The sequence below is a fragment of the Artemia franciscana genome, unplaced genomic scaffold, assembly GCF_032884065.1.
Source record: "Artemia franciscana unplaced genomic scaffold, ASM3288406v1 PGA_scaffold_38, whole genome shotgun sequence".
Taxonomy (NCBI): Eukaryota; Metazoa; Arthropoda; class Branchiopoda; order Anostraca; family Artemiidae; genus Artemia; species Artemia franciscana.
The window spans coordinates 300,724-320,224 of record NW_027062676.1 but is presented as its reverse complement, the minus strand read 5'-3'; the positions used below and the strand labels follow the sequence as shown (position 1 = coordinate 320,224).

General features: G+C 34.4%; 1 protein-coding gene across 1 annotated transcript in view; it reads right to left on the bottom strand.

Annotated features, from left to right (window-relative positions):
• Window positions 1-414: 414 nt before the first annotated feature.
• Window positions 415-19,501, bottom strand: part of LOC136041791 (PAN2-PAN3 deadenylation complex subunit pan3-like) — a 43,791-nt gene continuing 24,704 nt past the window's right edge. Inside the window, exons 5-12 of the mRNA XM_065726545.1 lie at window positions 18,506-18,719; window positions 17,253-17,519; window positions 16,273-16,643; window positions 12,423-12,562; window positions 6,295-6,489; window positions 5,061-5,223; window positions 2,588-2,789; window positions 415-705 (exon numbers count right to left, since the gene is read on the bottom strand). Coding sequence (XP_065582617.1) covers window positions 2,613-2,789; window positions 5,061-5,223; window positions 6,295-6,489; window positions 12,423-12,562; window positions 16,273-16,643; window positions 17,253-17,519; window positions 18,506-18,719 — 1,527 coding nt within the window. The 3' untranslated portion in view covers window positions 415-705; window positions 2,588-2,612. The remainder of the gene's footprint in view (window positions 706-2,587; window positions 2,790-5,060; window positions 5,224-6,294; window positions 6,490-12,422; window positions 12,563-16,272; window positions 16,644-17,252; window positions 17,520-18,505; window positions 18,720-19,501) is intronic.

The following is a 19,501-nucleotide window of genomic DNA, read 5'->3' as shown; positions in this document are numbered from 1 at the left end:
ACGTTATTTGGTTTTAGCATGAATACATTTCCAAGTCTTAATACTGACACAAATTCACGCAGCAATAGTGTTAATCAGATAAAGTGAGGATTAATAACACAAGCTAAAAAGATAAGATCCGCCGTCAAATCCCGAACAATTTTTGCTTCGCACACAATTAGAGCAGGTCTATCCTAAAATACTTTTAGGAACATTCTTCATAGTGCGAAATGTCAAAGATTCTTTTTTTCCTGATGATCAGTACATTCAAATCTACACTGGCAATGAAATTTTCAAAATTTATCTGCATAATTTGATCGATGGATTTGATCAGATTCATCTCAGAATAGCTTTATTTTTGAGAACATTAAAATTGTCAAGACGACTTTTAATTACTGCTCTAACCTAAGGTCTGAAACTACAAAGATTCCTGGGTTCTGGACAATTGCTTTTAATTTAAACTGCGAATTTCTACTACAATAATTGTGCACCAATAAAACCTATTACGAATAAAAGAACTGATTTAAAAAATAGATATTGCCACTAAAAAATATCAGGAAATGTTGATGGAACGCAATGTCAGTTTTATTCTATTCTCGATAGTACTCAATGTCGAAAATCAGTCAATGTCATGTCACAGTTAATTACTTAGGAAGACCTCAGAAATAACGCTGGCCCAACTTTCGAAATCGAAATTCTATCGTCAATAATATTGGACTTGAACACCTACAAAAAAAAGATAATTAATAAATAAAAGAAATTAAATTAGAATAAGTGATGGGTTCTTTGGAAGCCATATTTCTTTCCTGAAATTTTCCCCGTAAGTAAAAGCACACACATGGGCATTACAGTACTTACGCAACCATTATGGAAAGAAAACACTGATTCTGTCCCTGAAAGAACAAAGACCTGAGGAGCCTAGTTGTTCAAGAGATAGGCTAATAATTTTTTTTTTACTTGTGTTGATAGTTTACTTAACAGTCGACTTGCTCATATTTGTCCTTAAACAAATATAAACAGTACAATGAATGGGAGTCGGTCGCCAAAGGATCTCCAAAACTCCAAAACATTTTTACGTTTAAAACTTTTTTGCCTCTTTTGGTCTTTTTTTCTGAATTGTCCAGCGCTTGGAGAAGTTGGGGGATAGAAATTCCGTCTTCGTGATTTTGGCTACCTTTTGAACCTAGGGCTTGACCGGGATAGGAAGAAATAATCCAGTGAAGCTTTTCTGACATATTTTTGGCTGAGTTCGGGCTCCACTTGCAGCTCTTCAATTTATACTGACTAGAAATCCTTACATTGGCAGTATTAGTAAGGTATGAAATAAGGTAATTTTTCTCAATCGACTGTTATTAGCGAATTTTGCCGAAAAATTTGGACTAAGTATCAGGAAAATTGTTGCAATAAAAAATGCAGGTAAAAATTACAAATAAGAAGTAGTTGTCACGGCAGCAGTAAGAAGGACTACCAACACAATCAGGAACAGTAATCGTGCGGTGCGAGTAGAACTGACCGTGGCACTAGGTTAGGATGATTTCCTCATAGCATTTCATCTATGTGGACTGAATACTCACTGTAAAGATACGTCTCTACACATTTCACATGTTAACTTAATTCATTAGTACAATACATGTTTAATAAGTAACCTTTGATCATTCCCAGAGCGATCCGTTGATGATCATGAGTCAAATTTCGGTAAAAGTGTTGGTACTAAGGCTGTTTTTTGGAGGGGGGGGGCTTCACTTCGGGCCTTCCATTACACAGGCTAGCAATCCAACAATTAGTAGTAGTGTTCATGATATTGGTAATTTTACTATTGTCACAGTTGTGATAGTAAAAGTCATATATATGGGAGTTTTGGTAATATAGTTAATTTAGGAAGGTGTAGCATAGCTCGCATCCATATTTATACTAAAATTTAAAGCTTCTACGTAAAAAGAGACTATGAAGTCCTTACTTGAAAATGGGCTATTCGCATAATTTGCTACCTTTGTCCCTGGTAACGCGCTATACTTGAGATTCTGCGGACGGGTGGTATCGAACAGTCCTGGTATCGCTGGTTATTTAATATGGAACGGGGATCAATGGTATGACTGTAAGCTCAACCAGAACCGACATATCTTTGCATGGGTACCTGGAGAAATTAAGGGGAAAAGCACGGGAAGCGTCGGATGATTTGCGCTCAACCACGCACTGCACTCCGGCAGAAGGAAGAAAATTAGAAAATAGGCACCTAGACTACGCAGACCATTAGTCAGCATGCGAAAAGAGGAAAAAAAAACAAGCCCCTGGAATAGCATGCATGATGTCGTCCCCAGAAGACTACTTTTTACGCTTTTAATCCATTTTGTTGAAAGTGTCAGTTTGGAAATTTTGATCAGAATGCATTTGCGACAACGGGCCCTAAAGAGCTGTTGGGTACACTTTGACTTGTTTCGGCACTAAAAGAGGGCACAACATAAAAACTTGCGATTAAATGAGCCATCCCTCAACTCATTTCGATTATTTGTAGTATATGATGAGGCAGAAGCAAAAGCAGGAAAAAAGATTGCTACCTAAATCCACACTTTTGCGTAGATTATGATCCAAACCACAGAAAAAAACTTACGTTTAAAACATTGAGTCAGTTGACTTCACCTCCTGCTGAGATGGCTTCTTTGATGAGTAGAGGAGTCTCCTGTGATTTTATTAGTTAGATCTCCTCCCATTGCTGCACTATTCAACTCTTCAAACGAGCTTTCGAAGCAGTGCTTCAGTTCTGCGTAAGATACAATCAATATATTCCGCTCGTCTCGAGATGTAAGGCATAACTAGAATAGAAATAAAATATACTTCTCCAAATTCCTGTTCTAAATAAACACAATTACTAGAACAAAAAAAACTTATTTTTAAAAGTCAATCTAATATCACTCAGCCAAAAAAGGAAGGAGAGTCAGCTGTGCTTTAACAGATGGGAATATGGGTAGATCGCAACACAAATCTGAGTATATGTCTATGATAGGATGAACAGACATATTTATGACTTGCAAGGTTACACAGATCAGGGAGACATAATAGTCCTTCGAAACAGCATGATGTGTATCTACTTCGCTTGTAATTTTTCGATGTGTTATACCAAAAATGTCCCATGACAGAAAACCTCAACGCAAAGAGTTCTTGGCCGAATACGTCTAGATCCAATAAGAGGCCTCAGATTTAAGCTACGAATGCCTCTGGCCTTTCCAGCAGCAAAGAGATAGTGGCAGATGGGACCAAACACATAAAAAACCGTTTAGTTGGGAGCCCCAAAAAAGGAAAGTTGTAACGATTGCAGTGACATTGAGTCCGAGGCAAATCCTTGGTGGAATTAATTGAGATGTCAATTAATTTTAAAAAATAACAGAAAATAAATCTGCAACGGAAGCTACAGAATTTTCAACCTTTAAAAAATTGTGTAGATCGGTCATTAAGTTTGAATATTTAATATGTGTAATAGCTTTGATAAAGAATTTATTAGCCTAAGTGTTCTAAAGAAAGCTTTTCAAGAGACCAGAACGAAACGGTTGAAGATGACAGAACCAAACAAGCAATACATCAGCGTGAAGAGTTGAATATGTCATGGACTAGTCTATTACAAGTACGCAAGAAATGTCACAGGTCCGAACTCCGAAAAGTGTTCCTTAACGTAATCAAATCTTACAAACATGTATAAACACTATTTTCCTTGCGGCACGCAAGTTTGAACGTAAAAACCTCTAATCGGGGAGCTTATTCTTATCCCCTGCGCTGGCAACTGTACCAATAGCAATCATTTGGATACTTTTTCAGCGCTTTGTTATTATGGAGACAGACATCAGAGACTAGCAACTAGGGTTTTGATCAACATTGTCGTGGAAACCGATGCGTACTTGGAAAAATATATTTTATTACCTTTCATGGTCGAGTTCGAGAGATTGGCAGATACCAGCAATCAGGTCTTATGATACCAAATCAGGACAAAGAGTCTAGCGTGCAAATTCAGTTCCCATTTGACGAGAATTAGTTTATTCCAACAAGAAATTGAGAAAATATAAAAAGAAAATACAATGTTTACTATCAGAAAGACTCTCAGACGCTTTTTTTGCTTTTACATCGCAGCAACTTTTCATTATTGTCTCAGTTAAAGGGCTCAAATACATTTTCAGGAAGACAGTTAAAATTAAAGAAATATATCCACCAAAAACTCACCTTTGATAGAGATACTGGGGATCCTTGTCTCAACCCCACTAAAAAATACTCCTATATTATTTTTAATTTTGTCATATCATCATATTTCGTAGCCTAATGAAAATTTTCGATAATTCCAAATCTAAACAAAAACTAGCATTCACAGAGACCTTACTAAAATCAACTCACGACTCAAAATTTAATTCTGCCATTCAACGTTGTTTTTTTTTTATTCATTTGTCTTTTCACCGTTGCTTCACAAACATACCTTTTTCTCTTTTCTTGTGTGTTTTCTAAGGCTTGTCCTTTTATATTTTCTCTTGGAATTTTATTTATGTTTTATTCTCCTGGCTGAGCACAGGCGTTAAGCCGGAATATTTGCTCCTTGCCTCACAATTAATGCAGCACATATTCGCAATATTGGTTCAAATAAACTGAATATAAAATATTTTTCTAGTTTCTAGAGCTCTGGAAAGATAGCGCTGTTCTGAATATAGATCTTACTCAAGGTTATGAGAAAATTAAATTGTATGCTAGAATTTACTGATTTCATGACCGACAGAAGATTATTGACAGCCTTATAAATTCATCTTTTATTTTCTGCAGGGTATATAAGGACGTTTTTACGTTAACCATTTCTTTTTGCAACAATTTTGTGTTTTCAGTAAAGCGCTAGTTTCTTGAGTTGTTCGTCTACTGTTTCATCTTTGCTCTTTACTTCTACTACAAAAATTTCATGTAATTCATATCACCAGAAGTAGTAATCTATTATCTTGGTCTATTTTCTCCATTGTTTGCATCATGAACTTAATCGGCATGACATATGATTTTTTTTTTCTAATTTTTATACCTAAGAAACTCTCTGTTTTAGAGTCCTTCAACAAAATTCTTATCACCTTTTCATCGAGTCCAGCATCAAGCTTATTGAGGCAGGAGACTATATGGGACATGTCTAGCCAAGGTCGGCCCTCTTCAGTCACGGCGTGAAGAAGATAATCTCGAAACAATTTCAAGACATAGCGGTTCCCAGTTTCACTCCATTCAAGATCCAGACATAACCTAAAAAGATGAGAGCAGACACGAGACTTGGCGATCCTCAATCTTTAGGAGACAAAAATTTAAGAACGTTTACAACCCTAGAAACATAAACTTACAAAAAATAAAAACAAGTCAATAGTTTACAACAAAAACGAGATATTTTAATTACTAGGAAAAGTTACTTTGATGGCCAGTAACAAAAAAATCTTTTACAATCTAGACTTGTATTTGCAACTTACAGCGCTATTTAACCTTGATGGCAAATCTTTTGGGCTTCTTTTCCAGGAGTTATAAAAGAAGGGGAATGTATCCACACACAATAGTAAGGGCCGAAGACCCGCACACATATCGCCTGACGTTATCTACCACCGCTCGCTTCAATCACTAAGGTCGGCGGCTTCAGACTTTGGCTCTCGCACACATAAATGAAATGTTCATAAAATACATGAAAAGACTTACCAATTTAACGTGATATTTCTAATTTTTTTGTATATTTTTTAAAATCAAGTTTTCAGAGCCAAATTAGTGTTTCATATAACATAGTGTTTACGTTTTTAACTTGAATAGTTAATTGTAACAGTTTTAAAGTCTAATAGTTTAATTGAATAGTTTAAAGTGTAAGCTTTCCAAAAAAGGAGAAAAAGCGGATACGGCACCTATTTTTCAAATATTGCTTTAACGGAAGAGCTGAGAGAAATCATAATAAAACTTGATAAAAGCATAAGCTCTGACATACCCGAAACAAATTTCGTCACGTTATGTAGAACCTTATAACTTTCATAGCAATGCTGTTAAAGCTGCTCTTTTTTCTTTAAAAGCTATCCATTATTAACCTTACTATCAAAACATGGTGGCTTATTATTGCTCACACGTATGGTCGAGTGACACTTCACTTTTGGACGATATTTGCAATTAGTCTGACAAACAAGTTTTTTTTTGCAATCTCGAAATAGCACAACAAGAGAAGAAGAATATCACCATAGATATAGTAAAAATGGTTTCTTTACTCTGATCAACATGTGTGCCATCTAAATTCCCATCTCAGTATAGAAGATATGACTGACAATAAAAAAAGAAGTGAAATAAACATACTGAGGCCGGTCCACAATCATCCCAAGTTTCACTAGAAGTCTGAATAGCCTTCCATTTTCCATTTCTTTGGCGAGTTCATTTTCCATTATGTCGTTACGTAGCTCCGTTGCTTCAAGCTGACTATAAAATCGAGCTCCAATCATAGGCATTATGTCGTTTATGCTTCGTGCTCTCTGGGTATTTGTAAGGAGGTACCTACAAAAAAAAGCAAAAAAATTCATAAAGGATTAGGTTTCAGATAACCTTTTACCGTGCTCAGCATATAAGATGTACCCCCCTGAGCCTGGTTTCAGTCCATCAGCTTTCTAACAGGCCATTCATCGTTTCTCGATTTAACAGTTGCTTGTTTAATAATTTGGAATCATTTCCACATGACAAGTGGCTTTCCTATAAAGGAAAACGTTTTATGATGCTTCGACTTCCCTTTAAACTTAAAAAACATACTTCAACAAACCGTAGATTTGGTAATGAGTACATTAATGAATTAATCAACCAAACATGAATTAATCGAAGACCAGTCTAAACTGATTCCTTTCGATAAACATATGTAAAAAAAAAAAATGGAGAAATAGACATCTTTTATATTGGGATGAATAGTATAAGGTATTTGAATCGAACTGGTTGTCCGGTACATGGTACATGTACCGGACGGTTAAAGCTATATTTACAACTGGTACATGAACAGACTACTATATACAACCTGTGCATTATATAATTGGTCGGCACGTTATCTAACATTTTGCCTGATTTAGTAATATATTTATTATTACACAGATAAAAATATTGCCTTCTAGTACCGACACACCTAAAACCTCTTTTACCAAAATTGTTTCCTCAACCTAGAGAAAACTTAGCCACTAGCCAGTCACTCTGATACAGCCAAACAACCACGAACACAGGGATTGTTATTAGTTTCAATAGATGGCACGAACGTGGGCTAAAAAAAAGGTGGATTGCACCAAAGTTTTAAACATTGCAGGAAAAGTCACAATATTTCAGATTTTTAAGCTTAGGTTTATATTATTTAATTTATTAAAGAAGGTAAAAAATTGTATTGGGTCAGAGCTACGAAATCGTCCTATTAGCATTCAGATTAGCTAGAAAGAGACACAAGGTTTTAAAGGAAGAAACTTTTATATCAAATCAAAAAGCCAAAAAATTGATTTCAAGTCTATAAATCGGCCAGTATGAAAGAAGTCTGGAAGTCTTTGCGTACGCCAAGTGACCAGTCAATGGTGATCCCGGACATTAATTCTTGGTCGTCATATAAAGAAAACCTGAAGGCTTATAGGGACTTAAATGCCCCATTAATTTACCCGCAAGTGTATAGCGAGTTGTTAGTGAATTCTCCTACTAGAGCATTCTTACCAGCTCATACAGTAGATATCAGAGTAAGAGTTGAAGCAGATCTGAAGAGAAAGAGTTGAAGCAAATGGAAGCTAAACGCATCCAAAACAGAAATTGTCCTCTTTTTTCACAGAAGGAAACCCAGAGGACACCATCATTTCTCATTTACTTATAAAGGTGAGTAAATAAACGCAGTCCCCAGACTCCTCCAAAAACAAATAATGGGAATTAAGAACAAAAACACGCATAAGTACCTTTTCATGACTAAAGTCTTATTAGTTGCCCATTATAGTTGTGAGCTGTGGGGGACCGTTATGGTGAGACAATTGGATTCTTTGCAATATATATATTTTAGAAAAGTAGTATGCCTACAAAATAATCTTTGTAGTTTGGTACTGAAGGATGACCTGAGTTTCCAATCTGCGTCATAAGAGGACCATACTTAAGTTTTAGACTGCGTCATAAGAGATTATTAAGTTTTAGTTACAAATATTACGTTTACCCGATGACCGTCAAGCGAAGGTGGCTTAAAATGAGACGTTGAATTATTCTAAAAAGGCGACATGGCCAAAACAGGTTAAAGCCCTGCGGGACCAATGCTGGCTTTTCGTGGGTTCCAATTATAAATTTGATGATTTCCTTGGTATGTTGGAATCGCGCCTTCAGAACAAGGAGATATAGGTTTGGTTTACTTGCATTGAGAGTTAAAGTACGCAGCGATTTTATAGGCAGATTAAAGTAGAGCATGGAGAGGAATTTCATTTAAGACCATGGAGAGGACTTAAGTGTAGGATGCAGGTGTGAGCAAATTGTGCACCACTGAGTAGGAGACACTGGGATTCATCTGACAAAAATGGCTCGGGAGGTAGGCATGCTTGCCCCCATTGCGGGGAGAATGAGGATGATCTGTAAAACTTTATGAGTAATTGCCAAAGTTAGGAGAATTTCAGGAATATTTTTTTTTCGTGGGAATAAAACAATGCTCCCAGGTATTTTGGAGACTTCCTCTAGGGACCTAATTATTGCGATAGAAAGTTTTATAGAGAAATTTTAGGTATGGAAGATATAATTTCAATGTGTTGAGTGGTATTGTCTGGTTTATTAAATTTTGTATTTTTTTTATTTGTTCTTTTTTGTGAAAAAACTAGCTTTTAAATACACATACACACAAACGCAAGTATATATATATATATATATATATATATATATATATATATATATATATATATATATATATATATATATATATATATATATATATATATATATATATATATATATATATATATATATATATATCTATATATATAAAAATAAGTTGTCTGTGGATGGATGGATGGATGGATGTGTGGATGGATGTGTCAGGTGACGTCACCTGAAAAAACTGGATTAGGTGACGTCAAAACTGAAAAAACTAAAAAAAGGCAAAAACTACAAAAAAAACTAAAAACTAATAAAAAAAATAAAAAAAGCTAAAAAACTAAAAAAACTATAAAGGTAAAAACCAATAAAAAACTAAAAAAAAAACTGAAAAAACTAAAAAAAGGCAAAAACTACAAAAAAAAACTAAAAACTAATAAAAAAAGTAAAAAAGCTAAAAAACTAAAAAAACTAAAAAAACTAAAAAAAGGTAAAAAACTAAAAAAAATAAAAAATTAAAAAAAACTAAAAAAAAGGAAAAAACTGAAAAATAAGCTAAAATAAAGGTAAAAACCAATAAAAAACTAAAAAAAAAAAGGAAAAAACTAATAAATGACGACACTCAAAGAGAAAGCGACCAGGACAAAAAACTAAAAAAAAAGGCAAAAACTACAAAAAAACTAAAAACTAATAAAAAAAATAAAAAAGCTAAAAAACTAAAAAAACTAAAAAAAGGTAAAAAACTAAAAAAACTAAAAACTAAAAAAAAACTAAAAAAGGTAAAAACTAAAAGAACTAAAAAAGAAAAAAATAAATGACGACACTCAAAGAGAAAGCGACCAGGACAAAAGGAATGTTCGATTAGCAATCAACAAAGCACCGGGACACAGGGAGTATAAATGACGACCAGGACACAAGTAAAAAAAAAAATTAACAAAACTAAAAAGAAGGTAAAAACTACAAAAAAACTAAAAAGAAAAAAAAACTAAAAACTAATAAAAAAACTAAAAAATCTAAAAATCTAAATAAACTAAAAAAGAAAAAAAAAGGAAAAAAATAAAGGAGAAAAACAAAACTAAAAAACGAATGTATATACAGACCGGTACACCGGGATACAAATGACGACCGGGACACAGGGAATATAAATAACGACCGGGACACAGGGACACAACTACAACGGGGACACCGGGGGAAACAGGGGGATATAAATGACGACCGGGACAAAAAAACTAAAAAGAAATAAAAACTAAAAACTAATAAAAAAACTAAAAAATCTAAAAATCTAAATAAGCTAAAAAAGAAAAAAAAAGGAAAAAAATAAAGGAGAAAAACAAAACTAAAAAACGAATGTATATACAGACCGGGACACCGGGATACAAATGATGACCGGGACCCGGGACACAGGGAATATAAATGACGACCGGGACACAGGGACACAACTACAACGGGGACACCGGGGGAAACAGGGGGATAACCTGACAATCTATTTATATGCAAAGACAATGGGACAGCAAAGAATGTTGTATATTCGCAAGTTTTACGTAGTTAAAACCATATATATATATATATATCTATATTCACAGGTGGGACATAGGGACACAACTACAATGGCGCGTAACTATTATGGCGCGTGACGACTTACGCGCGCGGGGGGGCTTGGGGGGGGCGCGAAGCGCCCCCACCAACTAGGTGTTGGGGTGGCGCGAAGCGCCACCCCAACAGCTAGTATATATATATATATATATATATATATACTTGCGTTTGTGTGTATGTGTATTTAAAAGCTAGTTTTTCCACAAAAAACTAGTTCTATATATATATATATATATATATATATATATATATATATATATATATATATCTATATATATAAAAATAAGTTGTCTGTCTGTCTGTGGATGGATCAGGTGACGTCACCTGAAAAAACTGGATCAGGTGACGTCAAAACTGAAAAAACTAAAAAAGGCAAAAACTACAAAAAAAACTAAAAACTAATAAAAAAAATAAAAAAGCTAAAAAACTAAAAAAACTAAAAAAAGGCAAAAACTACAAAAAAAACTAAAAACTAATAAAAAAGCTAAAAAACTAAAAAAACACTAAAAAAAGGCAAAAACTACAAAAAAAACTAAAAACTAATAAAAAAAATAAAAAAGCTAAAAAACTAAAAAAACTAAAAAAACTAAAAAAAGGTAAAAAACGAAAAAAACTAAAAACTAAAAAAAACTAAAAAAAAAGGAAAAAACTGAAAAATAAGCTAAAATAAAGGTAAAAACCAATAAAAAACTAAAAAAAAAACTGAAAAAACTAAAAAAAGGCAAAAACTACAAAAAAAAACTAAAAACTAATAAAAAAAGTAAAAAAGCTAAAAAACTAAAAGAAAACTGAAAAAAGAAAAAAGGTAAAAAACTAAAAAAAAACTAAAAAGGAAAAACACTCAAAGAGAAATTACAGACCGGGACACAAATGACGACCGAGACAGAGGGAATATAAGTGACGACCGGGAACCTCAAAGAGAAATTACAGACTGGGACACCCGGACACAAATCACGACCGGGACACAGGGAATATAAATGACGACCGGGACACAGGGACACAACTACAACGGGGACGCCGGGGGCACAGGCGGGATATATAAATGACGACCGGGACACAGGGATTGTTCGAATAGAAATTACAGACCGGGACACCGGGACACAAATGACGACCGGGACACCGGGACACAGGGAATATAAATGACGACCGGGACACTCAAAGAGAAATTACAAACTGGGACACCGGGACACAAATGACGACCGGGACACAGGGAATATAAATGACGACCGGGACACAGGGACACATCATTAGAATAATGAGGTATAGATCTGAATACGGATTGTTTTTCCCATGGACAATTATATGTTGCATGTTCAAGAGTCAGTAAACCTGACAATCTATTTATATGCACAGACAATGGGACAGCGAAGAATGTTGTATATTCGCATGTTTTACGTAGTTAAAAACATATATTTATATCTATCTCTATTCACAGGTGGGACACAGGGACACAAATACAATGGCGCGTAACTAATATGGCGCGTAACGACTTACGCGCGCGGGGGGGCTTGGGGGGGGCGCGAAGCCCCCCACCAACTAGGTGTTGGGGTGGCGCGAAGCGCCACCCCAACAGCTAGTATATATATATATATATATATATATATATATATATATATATATATATATATATATATATATATATATATATATATATATATATATATATATATATATATACGATAGCCCTTATAATGTCTAATAGTATATATTTCTATTTATAAAACATGAGTTGTAATAAAACAAAGATGTTTATTGCGAAACAAGGAGATAGTAAAGGTTAAAAAGAAAAGCAATGGTGTCAACGGAAGGACAGGAGGGAACATTACATTGCCCCTCCTAGAATTTGAAAAATGCCTTCTTTAAGTATTTTTATTGAAAAATGGCTTGGTTTTGTCCACCCCACTCCGTTCCGTTAATTGATGGAGGAAAGATGGCACAATGGATAAACCTGAATAAATATAACAGGAGTAGGACACAGAAGGTAGAAAATAAAATAATTAAGAGAAATTTCATAAATTAAGAGAAGCTGGTTGCAACTGAGAACTTACACAATGAGATTCTTCAGATCGTTAGAATAGTTTCTTGAAAGGATATCCAAGGCAACCTGGAGATTGTCCCTCTGTTGGGCAAGGAGTGAGCAACATGACACTGCGAGAATCAGCTTTCCCAAAGCTGTCAAGTCATCTTGCTGTAAACCAAAATTGACAATTCTTTAGAAAAATGCGGTAAGATAATTTCAACTATTTTGGTGGAAATTAAACGTTTCCAAAGCTAGAGCTTATCTTAGATAAATTTAAGATGTTCCTCCTCATTTGCCTCTTTAGGTAGAAAAAAACTTAGGTAGACATAATTTGGTGGTTTTCTATCGACTACAGTAGTCTTAAGAATATCTACGATATCTTTTTGAACCAATTTTTTTTTTCATTAGAGATCAAACTGTTGGTCTTCTTTTATCCGTTCATCAGTTCTTATTCCAAACGCTATTATACTGGACTGGACGGACCAATCCAGTTATTATACTGTTATAACAACAACAAACCAGTTGTTATACTGGACTGGATTATTCCAAACGCTGTTATACTGGTCTGGATTATCCACGTCAGAACACTGAGAAACACTATTGATATCCTGCTTTAATTTTTATTTCCTGACGGATAGTTTTATAGATTACGCGATGCACAAATAATTTCGAATATACAAAACCGAGAATTTTTACCAATGGAAGATCAAGGGAAGGGTGTCACTTTTTTAGCATTTTGATTGATTATTTCCTTTCCAAAAGGGTTTGCTATCAGCTATGGGAAAGCAGAACTTTCTGACGCGCAGCTCAAGACCACTTTTCAATCACTTCCCAACACACAGCTTTCGACTTAAAAACACCTCCTCCCTTCCTTTCGTTGCTTTTTGTCTTACCACAAATAGTAAACGTCAATTTTTGCAAACGACAAATTTTGCAAACGACACAAAACAATCTAACTTTGACAATCCGTTATTTCGGACTGAGCCCCAAGATGCAAAATGCTAGGTTTAGGGTCAAAACGAATTTATCGCATCACAGCAATTGTGTTGCTTAATCACTATGTTATTCTACCACTACCTACTAATGTTAATTTTCAAACTAATGGATAAAATTTACCTACTAATGGATAAAATTTTCAGTGCTTATTCCCTTGATCAAGTTAACTCCATTTTTGGCGAAGGAGGAAGAGGGTATTAGAAAACCCGAAAATTAGTCATAAACTTTTTTTTATCTAATTGGCTTGGAACTTGGAACAAATTGATTGATAAAGCAATTGAAAACGTCAAAAATGGCAATTAAATTGCGACAATGAACGAATTTGATTGCCGAATTTTTTTTGTCGAATTAAATTGCGACAAATGAACGAACGGCAATGAACGAATTTCACTATGTGTGAGCCCATGTGTAAATATAAGGTGAGAGTAAATAAACATCTAGCTATTTCTGACCTGAATTATAAGAAGACAGTCCTTATTAGAAGAAAAATGGCGGACAGAAAAACGGCAACCTCAACTATAACCAATGAATCTAACAATTTGTCAAAGAAATGGGCGCAGGTGTAATGGGATCTAAGGCGTTATATCCCCCCCCCCAAAAAAAAATCTGAATCTCGTCCATTACTAGCTTTTTTAGTTTGTGTGGCTAAGCTATTCAGAATTTATCGGGGGTTTTCGCCATAACTTGTATAGCTTTGATAAGAGATCCAAATAAAAGACAGAAAACTAAAAGACGATAACTTCTTTCCTGGAAATCTTAGAAAAACCATTAGTTCTTCCGTTTTGTACCAGAGATAGAGATATTCAAAATTAATGAAACTTACATCATTAGAAAGCGTAAACTTTGTTTTTTGGATTGAAGGGAGTAGAATTTTCATTTTGAAGTTCGAGAAAGGGCAGTCCCCAAAAATTCTAGTATACCTGCTTGGAAAACATTAAAAATCAGCTCAAAAGAAGCCTCATTGAAAAATTTAACAGCTTTGGAAGTTTCCTGTACTGCAAACTACCTTGATTGAAATCCTCGCGGACAAAGGACGCACATCATTTATGCTGTACGTATATTTATATTGTATATATTTATGCTATTATGTATATTTATACATTTATGCTGTATGTATATTTTGATCAGTCTGAATAGCATAGACATTCTAAGACTGCACCGGCTGTGCGTGACGTTTGACAAAAAAAATGAGAAAATTTAATTAAAAAATAACCAAAAAAACAAGGGTGATTTTCAGCCTGTGGACAAAACAGAGCACCAATGCAAAAGAAGATAATTTGGCAAGGATCTCCGTCAAACCGCCCTAAGTGCTAAAAAATAACACAAAAAAAAACAACCTTTTGAGGTAAAGTATAACAGAGCAGAGCTTCACTTCAAAAGATTATTTTTATGTGTGTGTGTTTTTTTTAGCACTGAGGTAGGCTTAGCGAAGGTCCTTGCCGAAATGTCTTTTTTTTCTTATCGCTTTGTTTTGTCCACTGGCTGAAAATCCCCCGTGTTTTCTTGGTTATTTTTTAATTATATTTTCTCGATTTTTTTTTGTCAAATATTCTTAATAGCAAAAGTTTCTATTGAAAACAAAGTAAAAAAAAAACAGCCAGAAACCCATCGGAAATGACATCGGATCGTAACAAGAAGTACACCATTGGAATCGCCATCGCCGAAAACCCAATTGTAGAAACTTACAACCCCCCCCCCCACCTTGATTAACAAGGTAAATCAATTTTTTGTATAGGTAGTTGGTAGCACTGATGTGTCCAGTTTTTTTCGTCACCGCTAGCAGGAAACTTTAACATCAAAGTACTAACAAGGAAACAAATTTTTCAAGAGATCAATAAACTGAACACTTTAGCTTTCATTATCAAATATACTAAAGAAGCTCGTCCTCATTCGCATCTACAAATTCTTCTGGGAAATTTTCTTGTCAGGGTTAGCTTGACTGTTTTCGATCGACTGTGGCAGCTAAAAAAAACATTATAATGTCTTGCATGAGAGAAAACTACTATGTCTAACTCGTAAACGAGCAAGGTTCAACTTTTTAATCTTCCGGTTTTATTATCAAATATACTAGTATAAGACGTTATTGGCGTCTTATAACATCTTGTAAATAAAGATACAGATTTTATTGGGAAAGGAAAAATACAAGACGGGGAAATTCTGATGATGTATTATTGTAATGTCACTGCAAGTGCATATGCAAATAAAACTTGGAAGTAACTGAACAGATAAAATTTTGGAAGTAACTGAAGTGGTCAAAAAATTGCTCAGAATTTAACAATTTACGTGACAAAAGTTAATACAACAATTACATAAAAGTAGATATAAAAGATCAGTTTTGTAGGTAGCTTTTTAATGCTTTTAAGAGCTTTTGATTCAAATTACCACGGTAGATGGAAGTGATCAGGATAGATGTATAAGATTGACTACGAATACACCATCCGAATATTGTTTTCAAAATCTACTAGTAAATGAGGACCGTAAACATAACTGTAGTAAAATGAATTGTCGATAATAGAATCATTTCACTTTCCCAATTCTTGAAAATTTACTCTACTACTAAAAAATTCCATTTCTTTATTATGAATGGCTGAAACTCATCAAAGTTCCAGCGTCAATAAGTAACCCATTTGACATTATCTTTCACTTAACGGAACTGTTCAGAGGGCGTTTGACAAGTCTGTAAAATGGATATCTAAGACAGTTTGAAAAGATGATTCTACAACTTTTGATGTTAATGCATCTGGGAAAAGAGAATGGGCGATATGAAAGTTGTTATAATTTGTTTATGTTGCTACTCTGAGAGAAAGTGTGTGAGAGAGAAAGAGAGAGTATACACACACACACACACATATATATATATATATATATAAAAAACTGAGTACCTGGTGCTGCAGCATATTTCCCGAGGGCGTAGGTGATGTTGGATCAAATGTTAGGACATCCAAGATTCCACAGCAATTAAGTCGTAACCTTGACTTGCCTGTTATTAATATTTTCGTGGGGTCTAATGTTCGGCATGTCATATTATTGGAATGTATTGCTCGAAGTGCTGAGCTGAGCTGTATCACATAAGACCATATTAAACTCTCTGGTAACAGTCCTTTTCCCGCTTGTTGAAGAAGCCGATTTTTCTGCTGAGTATAAGGTTTTGGTACGGAGGGATCTGATTCTTGTCTCAAGTCAGCCTCAGAACGGAATTGTCGCTCAAAAAGCGTTTCAGCTGCAGCATGATAGTCGTAAACAAAAACTATTGCTGAAACGAAAAAGATGTATGTATTGTTAAGTCTGAATCACTGAAGACTAAACAGCTTTTGAAATTTTCTTCAAACCCATGGACATATTTTATATTCTTGTCAAAGAAACAAAAGTATTTTTGTTGATTCGTCTATCAAAATCTCTCGAGGCTACGCTTAGTACTTCCTATATCTCTTCTGTTATGAACGTTTTGAGCCTTTCAGAAGCCACATCACTTAATAAAACAAAAGAGGAAATTCAGAAATATACATAGGTAGGTGACTTTAACCCACTGGCCACCTGGTGCAAAAAGTTCCCATGCTTAACACTGCTTGTTTATGTATTTCAGCATAAAGAATACACTTGAGTGCAGTTTCAAATTAATTAGTCGAACTGGCTTTCAAAAAACTTATTCATGATTCAATTTCGTTTCAGTTTAAGAATTAACGTTTTCTTTTAGTCAATAAAAGTAAAAAGCCAGCGAGAACTTTGACGTTAAAAACGTGAAAATAAGAAACAAAACGGGAAAAAATAAAGCAAATGTCACTTAGCTTCATGATCCTTAACTTTTCGCGCTTAATTTTTTCAGCTATTGATGAACATAAGTTGTATATGGAAGAAAACTTACAATGATCACCAAATGCTTTGGTGGTAAAGACTTCCCGCAGTTGCACAATATGACTGTGATGCAATTTTCTCCATTGTTCAACCAAAGTTAGGCATTTAGGACTCGCTAATCTGAACCCGTGTATCCGTCTAAGTACAACTTGGGTTCCAGTTTTGGTATGGAAAGCCCGGTAAGAGGATGTGACAAAACCAAAAACTGTAGATTTCTCATCTGGTGCCTGATCCAATAGAGACAGCTGATGGTAGTTTTCAATATGTACTGGAATCTCTAAAATAATCAGAAAAAGGCTGGTATTACATTTAGAAAAGACCCATATTATAGATCCTATTTAATTTAGAGAAAGCTCATATAGATTCTATTTAAGAGCCTCTCCAGAGAGTGGAATGTCCCTGTCGGAACTCGAAGGAAATTTCCAACTGAAATTTCTGGATTAACCACAGAATGTATGTAAAAATTACGGGACAACTATATTACTACACGTCATTCTGAATTTTGCCATGTATTTTACTGTTCTCATTTATTTTGTCTTCTTCTTCGGAAAAATTACGAATCTATACATCTTAACACAAAGTGATATCCTGATTTGTCATCCAATTGAAAATGAAATTATTTTTTATTTCGACTTCAATATATTTCAACAGGTTATAACGAATACATTTCCATCAAATTGTAGGAGATTTCAAGTTAACATTAGTTCACCCTTTCGCCCTTAAAATTCACCATTTATCATAATATTTCATATAATAACTCGTGGCCCAAAAAAGGAATAACCGATTTTGGTTTTTGTTCGAAATTGTGGTCAAATAGAATGTAAATTTATCATTATGAATATATATATCATTAAAATTTATTACATAACCATTTCAGATCTAAAAAAATAACCTTTTCGTTTCAATAAAACAAAAACCCATTAAAATACAATAAAAATACTTTCAATTGTGAACATGTTAGCGTTAACGGGCAACATCAAATAATCCAAAGTAACACGGGGAAGCTGTACATAAGAGGAAGAGCTGATTGAAATTCTTCCGTTTCGATTTTAACCTTTTCAGTTTAACATGAATTTGTGTTATCATGAAATAATAGAGCAATCTCAATTTACTGCGGCAAAAAAGAGTTCTTTCTTTGGGTAAAAACCAGAAGAATAAAGAGGGGTAACTTTAGAAATTGGTAACATATTATATATCACTAATGTAGAAATATCATTATATACTAAAAAGAAATCAACAATCAAAATACTGAGCAAGACTAACCAGCACCAGGATGAAGAGAGACTGAATAGCTATGTAATATGGAGAATTTGAGCTCGTTCGATATGAAATAGCTGGCACTTCCAGGTTCAGCCAACTTCAAGTTTGATGGGGGACCTTGATAAGCAGTAAATCCAGGTTTTTCCTCTAGTTCTTCAGTAGTTTGCTCAATGGCTTCATCTTCTGTGAAAAAATAAGTAGTTCCGCCCATATTTTCCTAAAAGCATTTCTGTTAAAATAGAAGTTTTACAAGAGATAATTCTAAAAAAGGCGAAGGTACTACGCATATAATTCCTCTTTTACTCTACTTTAAAAAAAAAAGATCACACAAATAAAAGACAAACAAGCTGAATTATAAGCTGCTTCTCTGCAACAAATTAACCTCCAATTTCAAAGGAAGAAGACGAATGTATCTAAAATCTCAGTTTGTATGATGTTAGAAAGGAACATTTCCATTGGAATGTTAGGTAATGATAATTGTAAGAATGTGAACGGCAAAACCGTGTAATTTGTAATTTGGATTATAGGAAATTAATAGAAGAATTTTCTCATTCAAAATAATGAATGATGAACCGAAAATAATATTTGCAGTCGTCATAGGCAGTGCAATAGCACTGCCTAAGTGAAGAGCAAAGTGGGCACAATGTGGTAAGTTATTTATATATTTTTTTCTGACTGAGGCACTTAGTATACAAGCAGTTGTCATAGAAACATAGAAAGGAGCCCATTTAATTGGAAATTGAAAGTTCTAGTGCCTTTCTTAATAGTCAAAAGTGACTGAAGGTAACCAGCCCCCCACGCTCATCATTTCTCCAAACACATGCAATCAAATCATAATAGCCATTTTGTTCAGCATAGTTGAAAGGTCCAGTAACTATGTCTTTGGAGGGTGCCAACCTCCCCACAGCCTTTGGGACAAGTTAAGTTATGCAATTCGCCCATTATTTACACATAGTATTTGCTATTGAGATAGGTAGGATGTTTGATCTTAACTTTCCA